General features: G+C 37.2%; 3 protein-coding genes and 1 pseudogene across 4 annotated transcripts; 1 reads left to right on the plus strand and 3 right to left on the minus strand.

Moving 5' to 3' along the window:
• Nucleotides 1-537: 537 nt before the first annotated feature.
• On the plus strand, nucleotides 538-10,751 carry LOC147499588 (putative ATP-dependent DNA helicase CHR12). Its single transcript, XM_086561347.1, has 12 exons — nucleotides 538-922; nucleotides 1,115-1,271; nucleotides 1,870-1,934; nucleotides 3,293-3,487; nucleotides 3,866-4,015; nucleotides 4,616-5,026; nucleotides 5,839-6,098; nucleotides 6,198-6,416; nucleotides 7,306-7,513; nucleotides 7,591-7,744; nucleotides 8,420-9,022; nucleotides 9,854-10,751. Exons 1-12 carry the CDS (start codon nucleotides 707-709, stop codon nucleotides 10,555-10,557), a joined length of 3,342 nt encoding a protein of 1,113 aa, XP_086417473.1. The 5' UTR covers nucleotides 538-706; the 3' UTR covers nucleotides 10,558-10,751.
• A 2,216-nt stretch (nucleotides 10,752-12,967) lies between these two features.
• RANGAP2 (RAN GTPase activating protein 2) lies at nucleotides 12,968-16,873 on the minus strand. The gene is made up of 3 exons (XM_086561348.1): nucleotides 16,722-16,873; nucleotides 13,373-15,002; nucleotides 12,968-13,284 (listed from the first exon to the last, which is right to left on the minus strand). Exon 2 carries the CDS (start codon nucleotides 14,996-14,998, stop codon nucleotides 13,391-13,393), a length of 1,608 nt encoding a protein of 535 aa, XP_086417474.1. The 5' UTR covers nucleotides 14,999-15,002; nucleotides 16,722-16,873; the 3' UTR covers nucleotides 12,968-13,284; nucleotides 13,373-13,390.
• Nucleotides 16,874-17,167: 294 nt separating this feature from the next.
• Nucleotides 17,168-19,885, minus strand: LOC147499590 (putative UDP-glucuronate:xylan alpha-glucuronosyltransferase 5 pseudogene; annotated as a pseudogene). Its single transcript, XR_015197023.1, has 2 exons — nucleotides 19,000-19,885; nucleotides 17,168-18,017 (listed from the first exon to the last, which is right to left on the minus strand). The product of XR_015197023.1 is annotated as a putative UDP-glucuronate:xylan alpha-glucuronosyltransferase 5 pseudogene (transcript).
• Nucleotides 19,886-19,963: 78 nt separating this feature from the next.
• On the minus strand, nucleotides 19,964-22,531 carry LOC147499591 (putative UDP-glucuronate:xylan alpha-glucuronosyltransferase 5). The gene is made up of 2 exons (XM_086559143.1): nucleotides 21,747-22,531; nucleotides 19,964-20,988 (listed from the first exon to the last, which is right to left on the minus strand). Exons 1-2 carry the CDS (start codon nucleotides 22,465-22,467, stop codon nucleotides 20,111-20,113), a joined length of 1,599 nt encoding a protein of 532 aa, XP_086415269.1. The 5' UTR covers nucleotides 22,468-22,531; the 3' UTR covers nucleotides 19,964-20,110.
• Nucleotides 22,532-22,967: the final 436 nt, after the last annotated feature.

Here is a 22,967-nt window from a genome sequence, read left to right on the forward strand (position 1 = left end):
TTGTATTTCTTTTATGTTTTTGTTAGATAGATAAAAGTTTCAATCATAAATTGTAATGAAATAAGAAAATAAAGTAACTCGACAGCATATTTTTTTAAGAAAATAAATTGATCAAATATACTATAGATTCTTGATTAGTTTATACTATTTGACCACTATACATAGGTAACATACTCCCCCACCATGAAATCCTAGTTCCGCCCTGGTGTTATCATGTACTTCTTTCCACATGTAAAAATATGTATGTATTGAAAGTGAGTACTTCCAATCTTTCATGACAGTGAACAAATAAGACTAGCATGAGCATCAATACAAATTACAACATATGTGTCATTGTGTTTTTTTGATAAAAAAAACATTTCCAATATAGATAGATCCCCGTGTTTCCTAAATTCTACATCCCAAAGTTCAATTATAGGCATGCAAAAATAAATACATTACACCAAAAAAAAGGACACATTCGTCAATTCACCAACTTAAAACAAATCCAGTCAAATCTAAAACCTATATAAGGACAGCACCCGTAATTTCACAACTATTCTCCTTCGCAAAAAAAAACAAAAAAAAAAAAAAAGAGGCGACAGGCAATTCAGAAAGACCGAGTTGAGCGACCGATCCAACTTAAAAGAAAAAAAAAAACAAGACCCGTTCTGTTTATATATATATATATCGGTTACTAAATATTTCATTATTATTATTTCCCGCCATGATGATGGCTGCAACAACAGAGCTTAACAACAAGAATATTAAATCTGAACCGTCCATCAACCATGTTGAGAAAACCAAGACTCTAATCTACGCCCTTAATCTCATCTCTAGAAACCTCCCTCTCCCATCTCATATCTTTCACACTATCTCTTCTATCTACCATGCTGATGTTTTTGTTGCCCATCCTCCAATTCTTCACTCTGAGGACACTTTGGTATGTGGAACTTGTTTTTTCTACTGTTTATTGCTCTGGGGGCTGTTAAAGTTTTGATTTTGATGTAGGTTTGGTTCAATTTTGTGGAATTTGTTGTCAATTTGTGTTATAATTACTTTATATTGGTGCAAGTGTGTAACTTTATACTTTATGTAATCAATTAAATTGGAATAACATATTTTGATTGTGCAGAATACTGCTGGAAGTACAAAAATGGAAGATATAATGACGGAATTTGAAGATGCTCTACAGAACCAACGGCCTAAGCTTATGTCAGGATTGGGATTGAAAGCTATTAAAGAAATCCGTGTACAGAGCCAAATTCAGCATCGTTTAAACGAGCTTGAAGGTAATTCTTTTGATTTAATACCTTTAGTATTGTACTATATATGTTTGATTGGTAAAATTCAGTTCATTACTGTGATAAAATTATGGCGTTACAAGTAATAGGCTACGTAGCATAATGTCCAAGAAGATCCCCTCTACCTGGTTACAAGCCCTTTTATAGTACAAGGGTATCCCAATTACGAATAAAAGTCTTTGTAGGTCACCCCTTTGAAACATGGGTTAGCACACGCCCAATCATGTGACTCCTCTTTGATTTCTTCCACTACCTTGTGAATGTATTTTTCTAGTTGCTCAAAGATCCTTGCCTTCCTCTCCTACCACAAGTTCTCTAGAGAGGTGCTTTGGGATCCGTGATGTGTTGTTAGAAAGCGGTATTAATATGAGTTTACTACGTAGCGTTTCCTTGATGTTAGAAAGGCCCCTCCAAGGTTTAAGGAACAATGAGAAAAAAAATATCCCAAATATCCTTTGAAAAGGCGCAAGTAAGAAGGAAAGACAAAAACAATATTTCTTCTCTCCAGACTGAGCTTTGTCATCTTTGCAGCCATTAATGTATGTATTCTATGTTAATGACTAACTTACACATAACTTTGAAACAGAGTTGCCTCCGAGTAGAGGTGAAGATTTGCAGATGAAGTGCTTGCTCGAGCTTTATGGACTTAAGGTAAGTTTATGGTGCTTATAACAGCATAATAACATTAATAAGTAATTTTATTCCCATATATGATATAGTTTTACTTGATCATGAGATGGAAGTTTGTGAGTAAGGTAGGGCTGATTATATCACTTTTTTATCGTTAACTCTTAGTCTGGGGTTATTGATGTTCAACTGAAGCAAAATGTTGAGCTTATGGACCAAGTTGCATAGAGCCACATTGTTCTTTATACTGCTGTTTGAGACTTAAATTTGATCCTCTCTCTTAGCTAATGGACGGGGCTTGACTTCGAGATATCTTACAACACTGCACACGAAACTCTTGATTTTTTTATCAAGTAGTTTTATCCTTCTCCTTCCACTCGGCACTACTTTCTTTTAGTCAACATTTTTAGGGTTTTTATATCCATTGTATATGTTTGGTATCCTTGCTGTTTGGCCTCCTTTTGGGCTGATTTATGCGGTAAGAAGAGATTGTACAGCATTATCACTTTGCCTTACTGTATGTTTATGTGGTTGGAGCAGAATAAGAGGCATTTTGATCTTGTTTCGCAAGTTTTGCATCATATCATTGTATTAGACACTATAGGGTTCTGATCTAACTAATCTATTAAGAGCGTCCTTCAACCTGCAGTGTTTTTTGGTGTATCAAATTATGAATATGATTTAGTTTCTGATCGGAGTTTCTGGTCAAAGGGTGTTATGTTACACATTGCATCAAACAAGTATCCTGTCATAGAGCAGTGACCTTTCCCCTGTTATCTGACTGACTGAAACACCCATTAGTCAACCAAAAATAACCATTTGCTTTTTGCTAAACACATGTCCATATGTTATCACTCACAATGTTACAATGTTCCAGAATAAGAAAGAACGGCAAATAAAAATAAAAATCTGTAAGTGCATTTCATCATTCACAATATTACAATGTTCCAGAATAAGAAAGAACGGCAAATAAAAATAAAAATCTGGAAGTGCATTTCATCATTCACAATGTGACAATGCTACTTTGTTCTTTCACATTTTCCCCTCCACACTTATTGCAAGCAATTGACTGCGTATTATATCTTCTTTATTTGTAAAATATCAAACACTACTGAACAAACAAAGAAAAAGAAAAAGGAAATATCAAACATCTATGAGCAATGGGTTTGCTTACAAACTAGCATAGACAGAGTGCATGTTTGTCGGATATTTCTAACTTTCTTAGCTCTTTAGTATCCTGTTTTATTATCTTGTTTCATTGTTCATCGGTGAAACATTGTAGTTTTTGGTTATATATATTATACATATTATGCTTTTAATAAAATGGAGGGAGAACTGGAGGCTCTGACTCGGTAGGCGGGGATTTTTGTTATTTTTTACAGCTGGCGGAGTTGCAAAGCAAGGTCAGGGTTGATGTGAGCTCAGAGTATTGGCTACATGAGAAATGTGCATATCCTGACAAGCAATTGTTTGACTGGGGAATGATGCGATTGCGTCGCCCCTCTGTCCTCTATGGAATGGGAGATGCTTTTGCTATGGAAGGTGATGATCGCCAGCGCAAGAAAAGGGACACAGAGGTATTTTATAATTATTCCTTAGTTTCTTAAAATGAAAAAAAAATAAAAGAAATATTGGTTTTACATAGCTTTGTACATGGCACCCTCAAGTTTTGTTAAACCCAGAGTTTTTAGGTTAAAATAACGTCTTTAATGATCTTTCACATTTTTGAATGGCAAAAATGTGACGGAAGCTTCAAAACAAATTATTTCTTGATGGTTCCAATCCTGGCATGAGGTTAACATCTGTACTAGAGGGACTCTTCTGCTGGGCAACAGATAAATTGGTTCCCCCATAGTATCCCTAAGTATGAATACAGAAAATATAGGTGCTGCTTTAGTTTATGGTGATTGGATTATTCAGTATACTGCTAATCTTTTGATTTTCTCTTGCTGCAGAGACTATCAAGGTTAGAAGAGGAGGAGAAGAATCGTATTGAGACCGTAAAAAAGAAATTTTTCGCAGATATTCTTAATATTGCTCGTGAGTTTCAAGTGCAAGGACAAGCTTCTTTGAAACGCCGGAAGCAGAGGAATGATGGTGTCCAGGTATGACATTTCTGTTCATCTGTTTTAGACAGTTTTGTCTTTTCTCCTGGCTTCTAAGGTTTTCACATGGTATATATTGGGGGTATATATGTCGTCAATGCAGGTGGAGGATTGGTGAAAATGGACTATGAGAACCCCACCACCCCCACTGCCCCTCCACCTTCCAATTGTTTTTTGATAGCTGCCCGTGATAATTGTTAGTATCTTGTATTAATTTTGTTAACCTACTGAATCTCTAAAGAAGGTCATTTTATGAGAGATAGTAGAAATCCATTTATGCTCCACCGTAGTGAACAGCTCAGCGATTATACAGTATTTTTTTTTCTTGGAAGTATTTAAGAAGAACAAAGTAAAATATTATAGGATTGTCTATCAGAATCCCATGCCAATAAGTCCAAAGAACATATTCATACTCATGCCAGGTAGTTGTTCATATATGTATGCATTTGTCTGTATAAAAGAAATGTTCATGCTTGGTTACAACCATTATTACAGTCATCAATGGTATTCCTGTTGTTATTTTATTTTTAATATTGATGTTATTTTTAGCAAAGAAGTTAATAAAATGGCTATCTTATGTGTCTTCTCTTATATTGACAGTCATGGCATGGAAGGCAGAGACAACGCGCTACACGGGCAGAGAAATTGAGGTTTCAAGCATTGAAAGCTGATGATCAAGAAGCTTACATGAAAATGGTGGAGGAGAGCAAGAATGAGAGATTAACAATGCTCCTTGAGAAAACAAATGATCTTCTTACTCGTTTGGGTGCTGCTGTTAAAAAGCAAAAAGACGCAGAACATTCCGCTGACATTAAAGTTTTAAAAGGGTTGGGACCAGAAAACCCTTCCCAGTTGCCTGAGTCTCCTCCCAAGAATGGAGGCCCAGATGATACACTTCAAGAGCCTGATATAGATATAGATGATATAGATTCTGAGTTTCACGTCAAGACAAGTGATCTACTTGAAGGCCAGCGACAATATAATTCTGTTGTTCATTCGAAAAAGGAAGAGGTATAGTCTCAATACTGTTACCTCTACTTTTGTAGGTTTCCTACTTTTTATGTTTAATAAGTATCCTTATGGGCTTAGATTTGCCTGCTAACAAGAGGCTAGTGATAGATTTGGGAACTGTCGAAACCTTTCATGTACTTGTACAACTTTTTGTTTTGATTAATGGCTTCATTTTGATTTATCTTTTTATACTTTAACTAATTAAACAGAAACAAAATGAAATACAGTCCCCAGCCCAAGGTTACAAATTGCCATATCCAGGTAACCTACAATGTTTGGTCTTTTGAGGCACCCCATTTTTTGCTTTGTACGTTTTGGGAGGCTCGGGAGTGGCTCTATCCCTCCACACACACACACACACACACTTATATTTTTTGTGCATGTGTGTTTGTTGTTTGTGGGGGGAAGGGGGTTGTTACACCTTCATTAAGGTTTGAGCACAACTAAGAAACGTTGGTAGATTTAAAGGGCAGTGTTATCAGATAAGTAAATTTTTTGTATGGTTACCATGTGCAGAATGCATGAGAAACGTGGAAATGTTAAGGTTGATTGAGAATTTTCTTTAGTTATTTTTGTTCCCTTTTTTCATTGCCCCTTTTAAGTTCAGCACAAGAGGACGTTAATTTTGTGCATTATTTTACAAGAGTATTAAGTTTGTGCATACCGGTCTTGTCTAACCAAGAAGAACCAAGAGCGGTTCTTTTGGTTTTGCAACGAGGAGTATAAGCACCACATGGGGGTCTCACATTTAGCATCTGATATTGATTTTCCAAGTATATGACTGGCGGATAACTGACTTTTTAATTCTATAGGTAACCGAGCAACCATCCATGCTTCAAGGTGGAGAGTTAAGACCTTATCAGTTGGAAGGACTTCAGTGGATGCTTTCTCTATTCAACAACCATCTAAACGGTATTTTAGCTGATGAGATGGGATTAGGGAAGACAATTCAAACCATAGCATTGATTGCATATCTGATGGAGAAAAAAAATGTACTTGGGCCATACTTGATTGTGGCTCCGAAGGCTGTACTGCCAAATTGGGTTAACGAGTTCTCAGCCTGGGCTCCTAGGTACTGAAAGATTTTCCATTATGTTTAAGTTTAACCCACTGATTTACAAGATTTATTTTTTCCAGATCAATTTTATAAAGGTTACTTTTCTGAATGCAGCATTCATTACGTACTCTACGATGGGCGTTTAGAACAAAGGAAGGCAATGAGGGAAGAGTATCCAGTGCAGGAGAGGTTCAATGTAATGATCACCCACTATGATATGATTATGCGAGACAAAATATATTTAAAGAAATTTCATTGGCACTACATGATTGTCGATGAAGGGCATAGATTAAAGAATCACGAATGCGGTCTTGCACAAACTATTTTCTCCAGGTACGGCACATAATACAATGTAGACTTGACAATTGAATCATATTTCTTAGTGTGATCAGATTGGCTAGCATTGCTTGCTACTGTATCAGCTTTACTCGGTGCTCTGTCATCTCCAGTTTCACCTCATTGGCTCATTATATTGTCATCTAATGTCTCTGTAGAAGTTGTGGATTTCTTGGTGGTCTGTGCTAAATACTAATCAATGGAAACTGCTATTAAATATTATTTCCATGATAATTTATTTAAAGGCTCATTGCATGAGATATGTGTGCCTTGTTGTGCCTTTCTATGGTCTAACTCATGTTCTCCACTCCACTCTGAACCGTTACTTTCTTTTTCCTCCCCACAAAATATTTTAGAGTCTATGTTGAGTCTGTTGTTGAGTGTGTGACATGTACCTACCGTATGTTTCATTTGCAGTCCCTTCTACGTACATTCTTACGCCTCTCTCTTACATTGTTTGTTTAATATCTGTAAATTTATTCCCAACTCCCCATAAGTGGACCTGTTGATGTCAAATTCAGCTACTATCTTAGTGAATTATAATTTGCTCGTTTGAAGCAACAAGTCAAAATTACATACTAATGTAAAAACTACAAATTCTCAAGGAAAAGCAACTTATAGTTTTAACAATACCCCCCGCAGCCATTTGTAATAGATTAATCTCTTGTACTTTTTTAACCTTTCCAATCAAGTCCCTTTATTGTCCTCAAACAGATAGGTTACCTGGATATACAAGATTGATGTCATTTACACTAAAATCACAAAGTATTCGACATGATATACATACATTTTTAAGTGTCTGGGTACCCTAGATACACACATTTTGAAGTATTAAATGAAAAGAAAATTTAAGTCATCTTTTAACTTATTGTCTCCATTGGTGCAGCTATCGTATTAGACGGAGACTTTTGTTAACTGGTACACCAATACAGAATAGTTTGCAGGAATTGTGGTCCCTGCTTAATTTTCTCTTGCCTTCCATCTTCAATTCAGTGGAAAATTTCGAGGAATGGTTCAATGCACCATTTGCAGATAGAGGCGATGTCTCTCTTACTGATGAAGAACAGTTACTGGTTATTCGCCGTTTGCATCAAGTGAGTGTTGGCACCTTGTCATTGTAATAAGATTCATATATGCAATTGGTATTCATAGCTTATTATTTTATTCTCAGGTTATAAGGCCATTTATACTAAGGAGAAAGAAAGATGAGGTGGAGAAGTTTCTTCCTGGGAAAAAACAGGTCATACTGAAATGTGATCTATCAGCATGGCAGAAAGTTTATTATCATCAAGTCACAGAGGAGGGGAGAGTTGGCATGGATTCAAGTATGTTAATTTTTCTGGTTCCCACTATTATAAAAAGTTTATTATCCTCGTTTGCAAGTTCATGGAGACATCACTGATTCTCTATACTCTCCCTGCACTAACTATCCTCATTACCCAAACACTTGTGCATGTACACTGTTGGTCCCAATACAACCCCCTTTTTTTTTGTTTACATTCATGATTTCATCCTCATCAAGAACCAGAACCATTTGAAAACATGTGTAGGACTCCTTAGAGCTGAAAACCAAGAATCTAAGTTCCTCATATCTGGAACTCTGCTTGACCAATCTCATTTTCAATATACTCTCTCTCCTTGAGGGGTATAGAGTTGAATGTCACCCGTCAACAGGTAGGATGAGTAGAAAACGTTCAGACTTCAGAATGCTTGGTAGGGTTCATCTTGAGTTTTTCTTTCCTTTTCACTGTTAAATGCCATGCCAGATATTGACTGCAGAAAAAAGTGTATTGACTTCACTAGTATTTCTTATCTCGTCTTTTTCATTGGTATCTACGAGATTGTTAATCTCCATCTATTGTATGGTGTCTCGTCTTTTTGTCACATATTCTTCATTATACTTTATCACATCCTCTTTATTGTTCAATAATACTCTATTCTCTCAGGAGTCTCAGTCTAATTCATTTGTTAATATGATATCTGTTACTTCTCACGTACAGAATCTGGGAAGTCTAGGGGTCTCCAAAATCTAACAATGCAGCTCCGGAAATGCTGTAACCATCCTTACCTTTTCTTGCGAGATTATAACATTTGGCAGAAGGAGGAGGTCGTCAGAGCATCAGGGAAGTTTGAGCTGCTTGATCGCTTGCTTCCAAAACTCCGAAGAGCAGGTCATAGAGTTTTGCTTTTCTCACAAATGACGCGTCTTATGGACATTCTTGAAGTTTATCTTCAACTGAACGATTACAAGTTTCTTAGACTTGATGGCTCAACTAAGACAGAAGAAAGAGGAATGTTAGTCAAGCAGTTCAATGCACCGGATTCACCTTTCTTCATGTTCTGTTTAAGCACCCGAGCTGGAGGCCTTGGTCTGAACTTGCAAACTGCAGATACTGTGATAATCTTTGATAGTGATTGGAACCCCCAGATGGACCAACAGGCAGAGGACCGTGCTCATCGTATTGGTCAGACGAAGGAAGTGCGTGTTTTTGTGCTGGTTAGTGTTGGATCAATTGAAGAGGAAATACTGGAACGTGCAAAGCAGAAAATGGGCATTGATGCCAAAGTCATCCAGGCAGGATTGTTCAATAACACTTCCACAGGTTTGTTGCTTTCTTATCTCTCACTACCTGTGAATTGATAATAGTAAAGAAGTAATTGAAAAACTTGAGCACTGTGTTTTGTAATCCCTTCAAATCATATAATTATCAAATACAGGTGTCTAGAATATGGCGATATGCTAATGGTATGCCTACGTGATTCCTATGTATTGTGCTTTCTGTTGATTAACACTTTTTTTTGTGTGCGTACTAAACATTTGATGACTAATGGATTCATGGTGAATATGTTCTTTTCACCATGAAGGCATGAATAGAATCGTACAAAAATTCAGATCATTCCATTCTTTTTAACTTGGACTTCACATTAATGTCTTGAGAAGTTTCAGAACAAGATGTGTGTTATTAGGTAATGTCCATGTTGAGGAGATTGTCCCATCCTCCCTCTAATCCTCTATGTAACCTCAGCTCTCTGTATGCTCCATGAGCATGCAGAGATTTGGGGTTGGCATAATAACATGAATGGTGCATAACAACATGGATTCTTGGAAGTATCTTGGGATCCATGTCCAAATCTCGAGTTTTAGACATGTCAAGAAGTTCCAAACTCAAGTATAGTTTATTCAACCTAAAATGGTTACAGGTGGTACAGTAATCCGTTTGTTTTATCAGTCTCTACCAAGACTCAAGAGATTGTCCTATGGATGCATCTCTAGCTGTCTAATGGTTTGGAATGTGGTGTCTTGGATCTCTAGAGCATACCCGATACTTGGTCCTTATATATCAATTACAATTGTATGCTTCCGCAAGTCGAAGAATTTTTGCTTAACAGTATGAACTCAGTTAGTGATACGAAACTTGATCTATTTTCTGCAGGAAATGAAAGACAACAGATGTTGCAGGAGATAATGCGTAGAGGTACAAAATCACTTGGAACTGATGTGCCAAGTGAGAGAGAAATCAACCGCCTTGCAGCCCGATCAGAGGAGGAGTACTGGCTCTTTGAGAAAATGGATGAGGAGAGACGGCGAAAAGAGAACTATCAATCAAGGCTAATTGAGGAACATGAGGTACCTGATTGGGTGTATCCTTCCAAAGAAGAGTTGGACAAGGATTTGAATGCAGATGGTAGTGTCACAGGAAAGCGAAAGAGAAAAGATGTGTCTTATGCTGACACCATGAGTGAGAAGCAGTGGTTGATGGCTGTGGAAAATGGAGAAGACTTGTCAATATATACACCTGCTAAAAGCAAGAGGAGAGAACATCTTCCTGCAGAAGCCAATGAATTAACCAGAGACGTTCTCGGAGAAGTACAGGTATCAGAATCAAGGAATGCCAGTGGGTCAATGGTGAGCAACAGAGGAAATGAAGATTCCTTGGGGCGGTCTCCAAAAAGGATCAGGTCCATATCCATAAAGTACAACGCTGACGAATATGAAGGTGTTAGCAATAGTGGTTGGAATAAAAATATCGTGCCATGGAAGACTCACAAGAAGAAGAGATCATTTAATGGTGTGCCAAAATCATCACGCAATGCAAAAGGGCAAAGTTCTAGCAGCAGTGGAAACGGCCGAATGTAATGGAAACACCATTACTAAACAAATGAAAAGATCCATGCTTATTGTGATGGCTGGCCACACATTGTCTTGTTTAGGTCTATTGTCATGGTTTCCAAGTGCAGTGGTTTCATCCAAATGTGCAATCGTGTTTAGCTATTTATGGATAAAAACATTTATGCTCCAAATGAGAATCCTAACGAGATAACCTTTAATGAGCCAGGTTTTACTTACCTTACTCTCCATTAACAAAATATTTTTCTCTTTTCTTTCTGGCTCTTGAATGAGATGCAGCCAATTCTCTTTCTGCTGATGTGACCAAGATATTTAACTTCTATGCGGTTCTCTCGGTGTAATAAATAGTTTCCTTTCAATACATTTCCATGTTATTTGCAATCGCTTACATGGAGCTAATTTCGGATTAAATTTGTCCTGTGTAACCAATTTTTAATCACAACATTTTGCTGGCCTTTGCTTCCACTGCGTATCAAACTTCCACTCCGTCAATACAAGTCGAAATATCCAGTCCATGCAGATTTGTACACAGATTTTCTAAAGGGTTGGTTATATGAACTCTACTTAAAGTGATTCCAACATTACTCCACCACTAAATACAATGAATTAGAAGCTGATTTTTGGTGGAGATATTCTCCATACAATCGAGATCATCCTCACAAAAACAACCTTGTCAGAAATTGTTTAGAATGTTATGAAATTATCCAATGGCCCAAATGTTTTTAACTTCATAACAACTTTTGACAAAAGTAAACATATTCAATTGAGCTAATTTTTTTGTAAGGGTGTTCTCCATCATGTGATATATATCTCCTCAAAAATTAGCCATCAATTCATCTTGTAAGTCCACTTTTCGGAGTGGAGTAACTTTGGAGTCATTATAAGGTAAATTTCATATAACCATCCTTTTTTAAAATCCCAAATTCCTCATTTTGTCTCTCAGGCTCAGCTAGGCTTTAGGTATCCATGCATGGCTATGGCTGCTTTTGCTTGAACCCTTATTCACAAACAAGCAGCAGCAACTTCTTCCATATCTTGTCTCGCTCGTCCTTTCATTTCCAGTTCTTCTCTTTGTCTACATACTTCGTCCTCTCAGTCTCACTATCGCCAAGTTTCGCAATTACTTCAACTCAAACTGGACTATGATGAGATGTTGCGAATAGGATGTTTATGAACACATCCCTGACATATAGCCATCAACTAGTGTAAAAGAAGGGAATGCTATAGAGATTCGGCATGGTGCTCACTAACCTTTTGTAATATCTATCAAGTCTGACTTGTGTCGGTAATATAGAATACCAACACAGAAAAAGGACTGGAGGAACTGGCCCATACTCCCTAGTGGTGAAGGCCTCAAACAATCTCACGGATTTTACGTAAAACTCAAACTCTGAATATTTGAAAGGATACCCACAGCCCTGATCAGTGCATTAGATGGATCATATTGAGCTAGACTGTTTAAATTATTAAGGAGTTTTACAACGAGGACGGCACTTAGACACCTAACACCCATAACCCATTGATCCCCTGCAAAATGGAAAAATGAGTGAATCAAGCCAGAATAACTTGAATAATTAACACATGGAATTAACGTCAAATATGCTAAGCTAATAACTCAAGTACTCAACCAGTTTCTCTAAATACTGGCTGAACTGCACGAAATATGTTTTTTGAGGAAGACAGTATAGCAGTATAGGAGGTTATGCTGTAGTAATAATATGAAACAATCAAATCATTTGTCATAAACTGCCGATAGAAACACCCATAATTTGTGGAGGTGACTTTCTGAGGCACATCGCACATGACAAACAATGAAAAAGGCATAGCATAGACACTGACTAAATTTTCTTCCTGCCTCACTCGCTGTAAAACCAAAGAATACCAAACATAATCATTAAAAATAACAACAGACCACCAACAAATTATAGTCTACAACTACTCTACATATCACCTTTTGAGAAACAGGGATGCATTTGCACTCTAAAAAATCTGCCAAATTTTACTCTAAACAACCATCGAATCTCACAGCATCTCCAGTGCAGCCCTAATATAGGTCGATCTCTCCATATTTTAAAATTTGAGGAAGTAGGACAACCGTGAAACTTCAGGGCTGCATGCATTTTTCACTGATCGAACTGCTGAAATGTGAAATGTAACTAAAATCATGAGATAATGAGGAAGGGGCGAAAAACTTACATTCCAAGCACCAAGGCAGCTAGGCAAGGGTCATAACGATTTATCTATAATCTCGTCTCAGCTCAAATCTTCAGGCCAAATTCTCAGATAAACCTGCCAGTACTCCCAAGTCCTAATCGTGTCCAAGCGAATTCCTCAGGTTTGATAATATTATGTATCTTTTCCGCCACATCCCAAATATAAGTCGGAGTAGTAGCAACACAAAATACATTCCTTGGAAATATAGTACTCAAAAAAATAATTTTCATAAGCAAGGTAAACTAATTAATCAACCTACAACTTGAAATGAGATGTCATAATGTGACCCCTTAATTACTTGAAAGAACGAAAAAAACAACAAAGCCAAATCTCAAATGTCTGCATTCAGATCAATAACAAAAAAACTAGAAAGAGCACAGTTCAAATTGGCTAACAATGATGATTTCAACCATAGGCCATGCTACAGTCTATTACTAATCCTACATGTACAGTTACATTATCAGGTCTTGCTCCGGGAACGTAGGAGTAAACAAGCTGCAACTGCGGCAAAAAGGAAGAAACCTGTTGCATAATTGCACAAATTTTACTAATAATGTTAATCTGATATAGATGAAAGAAAATGTGGAAAAGAAAAGAACAAAACTATTACCTTGAAAAACACAGTTTCTTAGTCTTCTTGGCTGACCTCAAGATTCTGGAGCTTCGATCCTAATTCATCCTCATCGTCAGCTTCCTCATTTGATTCCTCATCATCATCATCTTCTCCTTCAGGATCATTTTCATCCAAACGCCCAAGCATCTCGGGATTTTTCTTAAACATTTCATTCAACTCATCAATTCCTTCATCAGAAATAAAATTTCCATTAATTTCCAGCAATTTAAACTCAGGCTTGTGAATCACAGTCTGTCCCATAACCCTGGCCCCAGCCCTTCTAATTTTATTAGCACTCATATCAACTTCCTTCAACTGGTTGTGACCTTCCAGTGCCTTGCAAATAAGGATAGCACCCTTGTCTTTTAGCTCATTATCAGACAAGTTCAGCTTTGTGAGCGACTGCTTTGATGCAATACAAGCAGCTAAAGCAGGAGCAGCTTCAGCAGTGATTTCATTTCCAGCCATGTCTAGTACTTTGAGTGATGGAGCAAATTCTTGAAGTGCATTCGCAATAGCAATTGCTCCATTATCTTCAAAATTCAGGTAGCTTAGGTATATCTCAACAAGCCCTACATGAGAAGAAAGAGCTTTACTGAGAGCTACACCAGCCCCCACATCAAACATGTTGTCCTTTAGATCAAGCTTCTTCAAATTAGTACAAGTCCTTAGTGCCTCAATCAGGGTAAGTCCTCCTTTAGAACCAACCCTTGTAGAGGAGCACCTGAAATCTTCTAATGCTGGAGATCGTTTAACAACCTCAGAAATAGGAATAGCTCCCTCATCTCCTGTCATATTATTATGAAAATGCAAGACTTTAAGCTTCTCCGTAGAAGGAATCAACTCATAAACTGCTTGTGCAGCTTCCTCAGAGATGCCGTTATTTTCCAAATGGAGCTCCTCCAAGCTCCCTTGAGATTTCAGGAGATCCCCAAATGCCCGCACACCCTTCTCACCCAAGGCATTTTCTGAAAGATTCAGATACCTCAAAACACAATCTTCCAGGGCTGAGGAGAATATTCTCATGACTTCAAGAGCTTCTTCCTCTGGCTTTCCTGCAACAATATCTGACAGGTCTACCTCCTTCAGCTGATCTTTAAGAGATAGCAAGATGGGCTCCACAACACGAGCTGCATCAACTGAAAAGCTTCTATTGCTAAAACATATTTTAGTGTATGAATTCTCCTCAGCTAGTGGTCTCAGAAGCTCCTCAGCTTCCTCTGCTTCAATGTTAGCTCGCTTTCCCTTAGATATATCAAAAACCGTCTTCAGAGTACTAGGAATGTCCTTGTCTACAGAAACTTCTCTGTCGTCGGTTTGTGGACCTCGCTTAAGAACTTCCATCATAAGCTTACTGGACTCCTTGGCATAAAGTTGCACTGCAGAACTTCCATCGCCATCGGGCTCCCTCTCATAGTGTTCATTTGCTGCGGCAAAAGCTGTGTCTTCAATATGTTTAGCATTCTCCTCAGCCTCTTCCTTGTTCAAAAGACCATATCTCTTCGAGAAAATTGACGGTGCGGAAAGGTTCTTTACAATCCGCTCCACAAGCACCACTCTTGTACTCTGGCTAGGTGGCCACAGTTTGATTGAAATTGAGCGTTGGAAATTTGCTGTCTCCATAATTCTGCAAACAAGTAGATTGAATTACTGGCTACATGAACCAAGAGAAAACTCCATACGTGACAAGTGAAATTAGCTGTGTAGATTAAACTAATACCAAGGCAAACAGTGTTCAGCTTTAAATCTCAACATATCCCATTTCAAATTCCTAATGAACTAATAGCTTAAGCAATTGTACCTTTCATAAAATTTGATTTATTAATTTTCTCTAGCACCATATTAAAAACATGAACCCAAATAACCCAAAACTGAAACAAAACAGGCTAGCAATTCTAAAGTTGTTTTCATTACTAACCTTTTTCAATGTAAAAGAGTACGTAAAAGAGAGTGGTGGCTCACCAAGAAGCAAGGAAGCCCAAGGGTTGGGTCTTTTTGTCCGCCGCACGAGTGGAGAATAAGAAACGAGTACATTTCAGACTCTACAAACTACTAGATTTTTGAATTTCGAAAGTACACATAAATTTCAAGACTCGACATTTCGGTTTCCCCAGTACCGAGATCATTTGAGCCCCTTCAAAATCACCGAAATTAGCATAGAAATTTCAAGGCATCAAGTGACTCTAGAAACATGAGCACGTTTCAGACGTTTGCCTCATTTAGAGCATCTTTAGGTGAGACACTATCTTAGCATCAAACACAAAATTTTTAATTTGGTGTTTTTTCATCTTCGAGAGAGACATGTTGGTGAAAACACCAAAAAAACACTAAAGCAAACACCAAACCGGCTAAAATTTGGTGTTTGCTTTAGTGTTGTATCAAATCTCCCTCGCGGCTTTTCCAAAACCTCCAAAACCGCGCGGTTTTTTGAACACCGCATGGGCTTAGGCCAGAGTGTAGACTTCAATCACGCGGTTTTGCGAAAACCACGCAAGAGATTCGAAAAGAAAAGAAATAAGAAAGTTGATGTGGGACACATTGCGCAGTTTCTGGAAAACCGTGTGGGCTTGGGCTTCTGTGGTGGGCGTCTATGGCACGGTTTTGGGAAAACTGCGTGGACTATACGGCGCGGTTTATCCAAAACCGCGTCATTTGATGTCAACTATTTAATATAGCTCCTGAAGTTGGTTGGTGTATTTTTGGTTTGGTTCAAATATTTGGTGTTTTCTTGGTTTCTCTCCTAAAGATGCTCTTAGTAGTTATTTGCTTTTTGGAATTTCAGCGTTGAGATGCACTGAATTGTAAGTTTTTAATGTTCATTGTTACCCAAAGTTGTTTGCTTTTTCAGTACTACAACAAACACAAACACAACTTTACAACGTTTTGCTACTTAACATGCAATCCATTTAGCAGATATTCCATACAAGATTCAGAACAACCATGGGTTTTCATTTCACACTGCCTAACAAGTGTTCGAGAAAAAATCTCTCTGAACTCAGTATTTCTAAACCAAAATATCTTCCACTAGTAAAATTTAAAAGGCAAAATGCATTACACATTCAATGAAATAACATGCAATTATACTGAAACGACAAAGTACCTAAAATTATATTGTTTTGTTCGAAAAACCAAAACAAAAAGAAGAAAAGTTTCAATCTTTACCCCAAAAAACTACACAAAATGATATCATATAAACATCATTTCATAGTAATATTCATTCAATAATTTCAGATCTAATAAATATTCCAACAAATTCAAAATCATTATAACCTAATTTAGATTGCAGAAATGAAACCCTAATTTTAATTTGAAGGATAAATAAAAGGAGAGAGAAGAAAAGTTTTACCTTGATTTGGTTTTTTAGGGTTTTTTGAGTTCGTCTGCTGCGGAAGATAAATTTGAGGAGTAATCTGAAAAATGAAATAAAAAGAGGGGCCAAAAGTCCAAAACAGAAGTTGGGAGGGAAAAAAAATGAAATTGAAACGATATTTTGGAGCCAAAAAGAAGTTGGGCTTTTCGTTGATTTTGAAATTTTTTGATTTTTGGAAAAAGTAAAAAGACTGAAATCTCCTTGTTGTATTGTGTTCTGTAAATATTGTATACATACGTACATCAAAAGAAATATACGAATACAAAAATACTCGGTTAAACACTTAAACCAATTGGTGTTGTCTAGGATCTTTCATCTTAATTTTCCAGTGCCTATCAGGGAAACTTGAACTGGTTCTGCAAGTTTAGCCTTCATATACTTTCTCTAAAACTAATGAAGTAAGCATACCTTTACCCAGCAAACTAAAATCCATGCCCTTTTGGTAGACATGGCACAATGTTTTGCAATTGGGGAAGATGATGAGTCGACTTTATCTTTTGAGACATGGACTCATAAACTTGCCACCACCTCCTGTGAGCCATATCACTAGCATAAGCTTGGTGATCTAATAAATCCCAGTTGCAATCATAATCTCTGTAACACATCCATGGTTTCAAACCTAGGTAATGGATAGCATATATAGAATTTGGCAACTCATGTTTAGTATCGTTGGAGTAGAAAATTTTGAGAAAATTTGTTTTCTTAGGCCAACGATGCCACCAAGTAAACGCTTCGTTTAGGAAACCTTGATCTCCTCCGTTGTATGAAACCAATGTGTTTCTTTTCTGCATTAACATTTCAAACATACATTGTGAAGGCTCGATCAACATGACCCCAGAGTTGAAGAGAACTTTGTTGTTGGAAGATGCTGACAATTGTGGAGTCATGAACAAATTATCAATGTTCTTGATAATAATTAGGTCTGAATCTATGAATATAATCTTGTCGTACTCTGTGAGTTGCCATGCATAAATGGAGTTTACTGTAATTCCATTCGTTATATGAGTCTTTCTCAGCTTGAGGACTTCTGATTCGATCTGTGTTTGATCATCCATCCAGCAACCTTCAAGGCTAGGCGACTATTCTTGGTTATCGATTCATCAGCCAATAAGACGAGGTCTTTATGGGAATTAGCTGGCCTAATGCTTCGAGCTAATGCTACGGCGCCACAGACATAGTCCTCTGATGAATGAAGAATTGTGGCATATGCTTCTCTTGGGTGGTCAATGGTGCTGCCAAGTTTTGCATACAAATACTCAATCTTCCCATCACCTGCGTTTAAAACCACACAACATTAAGAAAAACTGTAGTACAGACACAAGGGATTACTGACACTGCAGTAAATTCACATACTAAAAAAAAAAAAAATCAACTTGAAGGGTGATAGCTAAAGCTTGATTGGCAAGGCTGAGAAGCGCAAACAGGTTCAGAACAATTTTCAACACCTAAAATTGTAATCGATTCAATCATGTTTTTTGTAGCTAATCTTGGGCATAAAGATGTTAAGTACAACAGGTGAACATTTATTATATTTATATGGTAACCGTTTCATGGGGATGCCCTGTGTGGATTGGATATCATTGTGCGTAAAGTGGTTTGGATATCAGAGGTTCCAATAGAAAACGTCAGGGTGCAGTCTAGAGCCATGAATTACTTAGTAATATTCCTATTTTTACAAAGGGGAGGCAAGCGAAAAATTGATTTGTTTTTTTTTTTGGTAGGAAAAAAAAAAAAAAAAATATATATATATTGATTTGTTCTTTCCCTCACACTACTCTCAATACTGTCCACACTCCCAAGTAAATTGAGGCCGTGATTAGTGACTGCTGAGCTAAGAGGTTGTTGCGTGCACCACATGGGAGTTAACGGCTGCTGATGTTTTAGGTTGATGACTTTGATAAGTCTTTCAAAAATGTTTTAGCAGAGACAAATATATGTAGGGAAGGTTGTCTATGATCAACGGCACATACAATTTAACGAAATTTCATCAGGTTCTTGCATCGATTCTACCGACTAAGTTAATTTATACATTTATTGTTATTGTTCTTCTTATCATACACTTGTTATGAAGGACTAAATAAAGGAGGAGGATGATTAAATAACTATACTACTTGGTACATTGTCCCAATTAAGCAGAGTATATATAAGAATAGTACGTACATGGTCCAAATAAATAAACTAAGAGGCCTATTGAAACACGAATAATTAAATAAACACATCCAATGTGAGAGAGAGAGAGAACTGAAGAACTCACCATGTTTGACATAAGGCAAAGCAAGCCGGCAGGTTCCAACAGGCATGAACACCTTCTGTTTCAACCTCCTCAGGTCAGGTTTGTAAATCCAAACCTGCTCATAATGCTTTAATAAATTATCACACCTGAATACCTCCCACATTGGACCACATGAACCAATGAACACAACAAAAACTGGTCTGTTATCACCAGATTTCCTATCTCTAGATACCAAATTAGCTACCACTAGATTCACTTGCAACCTGAACACATCCCCCTTCACCCCCGTTTCCACAAGGCACCGTTGAGACCACCACATCAAAGTCACTATACTCTTCTAGTTTTGGCATTGGCATCTCTGGGCAATAAGGTAATGGCCACCTTTCTTCGTTGATCCATTCTCGGACAAAGTCCTCCCATTGCAATTCCTCTGAAACTCGATGGAACTCTACTTCTGTTGTCACACCAAGACTTGTCCATTCTTCTTCTTTGCCTTTATTTGTATTAACTAACCCAATCTTAATCTCTTTATCTTTGAACTCTTTCGCGAAGAAATCATATAACAAGGAAAGGTTTCTAGGTGGAGGAATTGGACTATTGATTGACTTATATGAAGGTTCCTCAAAAGTGTCATTTACAAGATGATTATCAATTATTGGTTGAATATTAAGCCGAAAAATTGTTGTTAGGACTTGAAAACAGATTGACAGGGAAAGAAGGGAAAGGAAGACGATCTTGATCTTTAGACCATTGGTCGTGGAAGCCATTTGAACTTAATTAATGCAGCTCTATATATTAGAACTTTATAAGAAGTAGAGCATGTGAAGTTGCACGTTACTAGTTAATTGTGCTTTCTTTTACTAGTTCCTTTTAGTACTATATATATCAGATCTTGAATCACCACGGATTGTGGAACAAGTATCCTATCTAACATCGTAGAGACATGAAACACACCTAGAAACTGAGCTTAATAAACTCAACAGACAATAAAGAGAAACTCAACTTATATAGTCTGTGTACATTACTCATGAGTCATGACCGAATATTGAGAAACTCATTGGCCCAACTGCTAACAACACAATAACCATGTTTCCTGGCCTTGGATCCTTCACCTTGACCTTCTATATGACCTTCAAATGCCTTCAGACTGACTGACATTCATTCCCCTAGCTATCCATTTAGTCCTTGTAATATCCATGATCTTAGAATGCTCACAGAATGGTTGCAAACGTTTGGGCATGGCATCATAAAGTTGCCACCACCTCCAATGAGCTGAACTACTAGCAAAAGGATGTTTGCCAGATACATCCCAATTACAATCATATTTTCTACCACACATCCATGGCTTCATTCCCAAATAATGAATTGTATATATCCCCTTTGGTATGTTGTATCGTGTATTATCCTCCCTCCTAAAGAACTTCAGAAAGTTCATTCTTGTCGGCCATCTATGCCACCAGGTAAATGCTTCATTGAGAAAACCTTGATCTCCCCCATTATAGGACATTAAGGTGTACCGTTCATTCATCAACATTTCAAATATGCAATCTGATGGTTCAATCAACATTATCCCAGAATTGAATATCACCTTCTCATCATTTCTAACCGCAGATAATTGTGGATATACGAAAAACTCATCAATATTCTCTAATACAATAAAATCAGAATCTATAAAGATGAGTTTGTCATACTCGGTTAGCTGCCATATGCGTAGCTTACTATAATTCCATTCATTGTAAGCATAGGTTTCAGCGTAGGGACTTCGAATGCGCTCTATATCCTTAATTATCCAACCGGCAGCCCTAAGGGCTAGTCGACTTTCTTTTGTTATGGACTCATCAGCTAGCAGCACAAGATCTTTGGTCGAATTTGTTTGAACTATGCTTTGAGCCAAAACAATTGCACCACATACATATTCCTCTGAAGTGTGGATAACAGTTACATAGGCTTCTTTGGGATGATCAATGGGGCTGCTTAGTTTTGTGAAGTCATAAGTAATTTTCCCATCACCTGCAATATTTCAAAGACGAGCAAAACTTCAACCACTGCACGTTAGACATATTCACAAATACAAATCAGAAGTTTTCTGTCAGTAATTAAGGAGTCCCCCTTATTTGAGTCTAACCAAAATTTTTGCAATTAAAATTTCATTTTATTTTCAATCAATCCTATATAAGCCATCTAACATTTGAATTGGTAAGAACTAACAAACAATTAAAAGGATAGCATATTGATTGTCCAATCTGTCTTAACATATATTTTACATTACCCAATGCAATCTTATTCTAAAGCAAAGAAAATGATGAAGTCACAAAATTGAATTGCACTAGCTTAATATAGATACAACTTGAAATTGCGCCAATTGTGACAAGTTTAATGGTTTCAATCTGCACCAAATTATTTATCTCATAGGAATCAAATTAAGTACATTTTCGATAGCATTTATGTTTCAGTATATGTTGTATAAGAAACTGTCACTTGAGGAATTGAGAAGTGGCCCTTCAGGACTCATATGCTGCATTTTCCTTGGAATTGATCTCTTCTGCACTCAACTATCTCAACTCTAAGCTAAAATAATTGTCTATAAGCAGTATTAGTATGTTAAGATTGAAAAGAGACTACCTGCGCAAGTTAAGAGCGCAGCTAAGATCACAGTTCACAGTAGGTGCAGAGCTAGGAAAAAACACTTGTTGCAGCTTAGAAAAACTTATCTAATCCTAAATTTGAAAAACCTTATTTATGTGAAGGAAAAGGTAGCACTACATTACCATGTTTTCTAGGAGATACAGCAAGTTGGCATGCTCCAACAGGCATGAGAACCTTTTGCTTCAATCTCCTTAACTCAGGTTTATAAATCCAAAAGTCCCCTTCATGTCTTAAGAGATCATCACACCTAAAGATCTCCCACATAGGTCCACATGTGCCGATAAATACAACGAACAAATTTTGATCTGTACCATTTATTTTAACACTCTGGACTGCCAAATTTGCAGCTACCAGATTCACTTGTAGTCTAAACACATCTCTAATGCCTTTCCTCTGTATCACATTTCCACAAGGCATTTTCACAACCACAACATTGAATTCACCATAGCTTTTGTAACTTGGCATTGGGATGTCTGGGCATTTTGGCGTTGCCCATTTCTCATCTTCTTCTACCCAGTCCGTAAAGTATTCCTCCCAACGCCGATCCTTTGGTACTCGATCAAAATGTACCACCGTCGTTTCTCCTAGTTCTTTCCATTTGTTTTCTTCTTCTACATGTGTGTTTACCAAACCAATCTTGATTTCCTTACCTTCTAACCTAGCTGCAAGAAAGTCAAATATTGGTGATGAATGTTTTTTTTGCGCCAAGTATGGCTTTTGTCGATGATGAACTAGATGATATTTTAGATGGAAAGATGAGGTCAGGAAGAGAAGGTGAAGAGTCAGAGAAAGAAGAGTGAGGACTAAAAGATAAAGCTTCATGCCATTGGCACCTGCAGCCATCTGCTAATGAAGTCTTAGGTTCTCTATTGTGTGGGAGAGAAGAAGGTTTTATACTTGGAGATGCATGAAGTGCAAATGATCTGGATGGAAATGTCTTGGTTATTGTTTCTCAATTCAGGTAGAGAGTGAAACTTTGAAGAAAATTAATGCATAAATTTTCAAACGACAACCTATAATCGAAACGAAGAATGAGAAATATAAGTTAAGAAATAATTTGATGCCTTAGCGGCTTGGCCACAACATGAGTAATGCATGCAATCCTACCTGCAAAATAAACATACCAATTTCTTTCACAATTGCTGGAAAAAAAAGTCCTTGAGTAGGATTCTCTGTTTCACACTTGCTAGAATTTTAAGGAAGATGAAATTAAAGTAGGTTGTTTAGGTAACCTTTTAAGTGGGATTTTCCCTTCAAATATCAGCATAATTAAGTTTTACTTGCCATGTTTTTGTTACTGAAAATGTAAATTTGTGATATTACAAGATCATCATGCCATAACT

Source organism: Coptis chinensis, chromosome 5, assembly GCF_015680905.1.
Source record: "Coptis chinensis isolate HL-2020 chromosome 5, ASM1568090v1, whole genome shotgun sequence".
Classification (NCBI taxonomy): Eukaryota; Viridiplantae; Streptophyta; class Magnoliopsida; order Ranunculales; family Ranunculaceae; genus Coptis; species Coptis chinensis.

Coding starts and splice junctions, on each gene's coding strand:
- LOC147499588 (XM_086561347.1), top strand. CDS start 707: ATGATGATGGCTGCAACAACAGAGCTTAACAACAAGAATATTAAATCT. Junction 7,514..7,590: donor TTATTCGCCGTTTGCATCAA/GTGAGTGTTGGC, acceptor TTTTATTCTCAG/GTTATAAGGCCATTTATACT. Junction 7,745..8,419: donor GAGAGTTGGCATGGATTCAA/GTATGTTAATTT, acceptor TCTCACGTACAG/AATCTGGGAAGTCTAGGGGT.
- RANGAP2 (XM_086561348.1), bottom strand. CDS start 14,998: ATGGAGACAGCAAATTTCCAACGCTCAATTTCAATCAAACTGTGGCCA.
- LOC147499591 (XM_086559143.1), bottom strand. CDS start 22,467: ATGGCTGCAGGTGCCAATGGCATGAAGCTTTATCTTTTAGTCCTCACT. Junction 20,989..21,746: donor TGTATCTCCTAGAAAACATG/GTAATGTAGTGC, acceptor GAAATATTGCAG/GTGATGGGAAAATTACTTAT.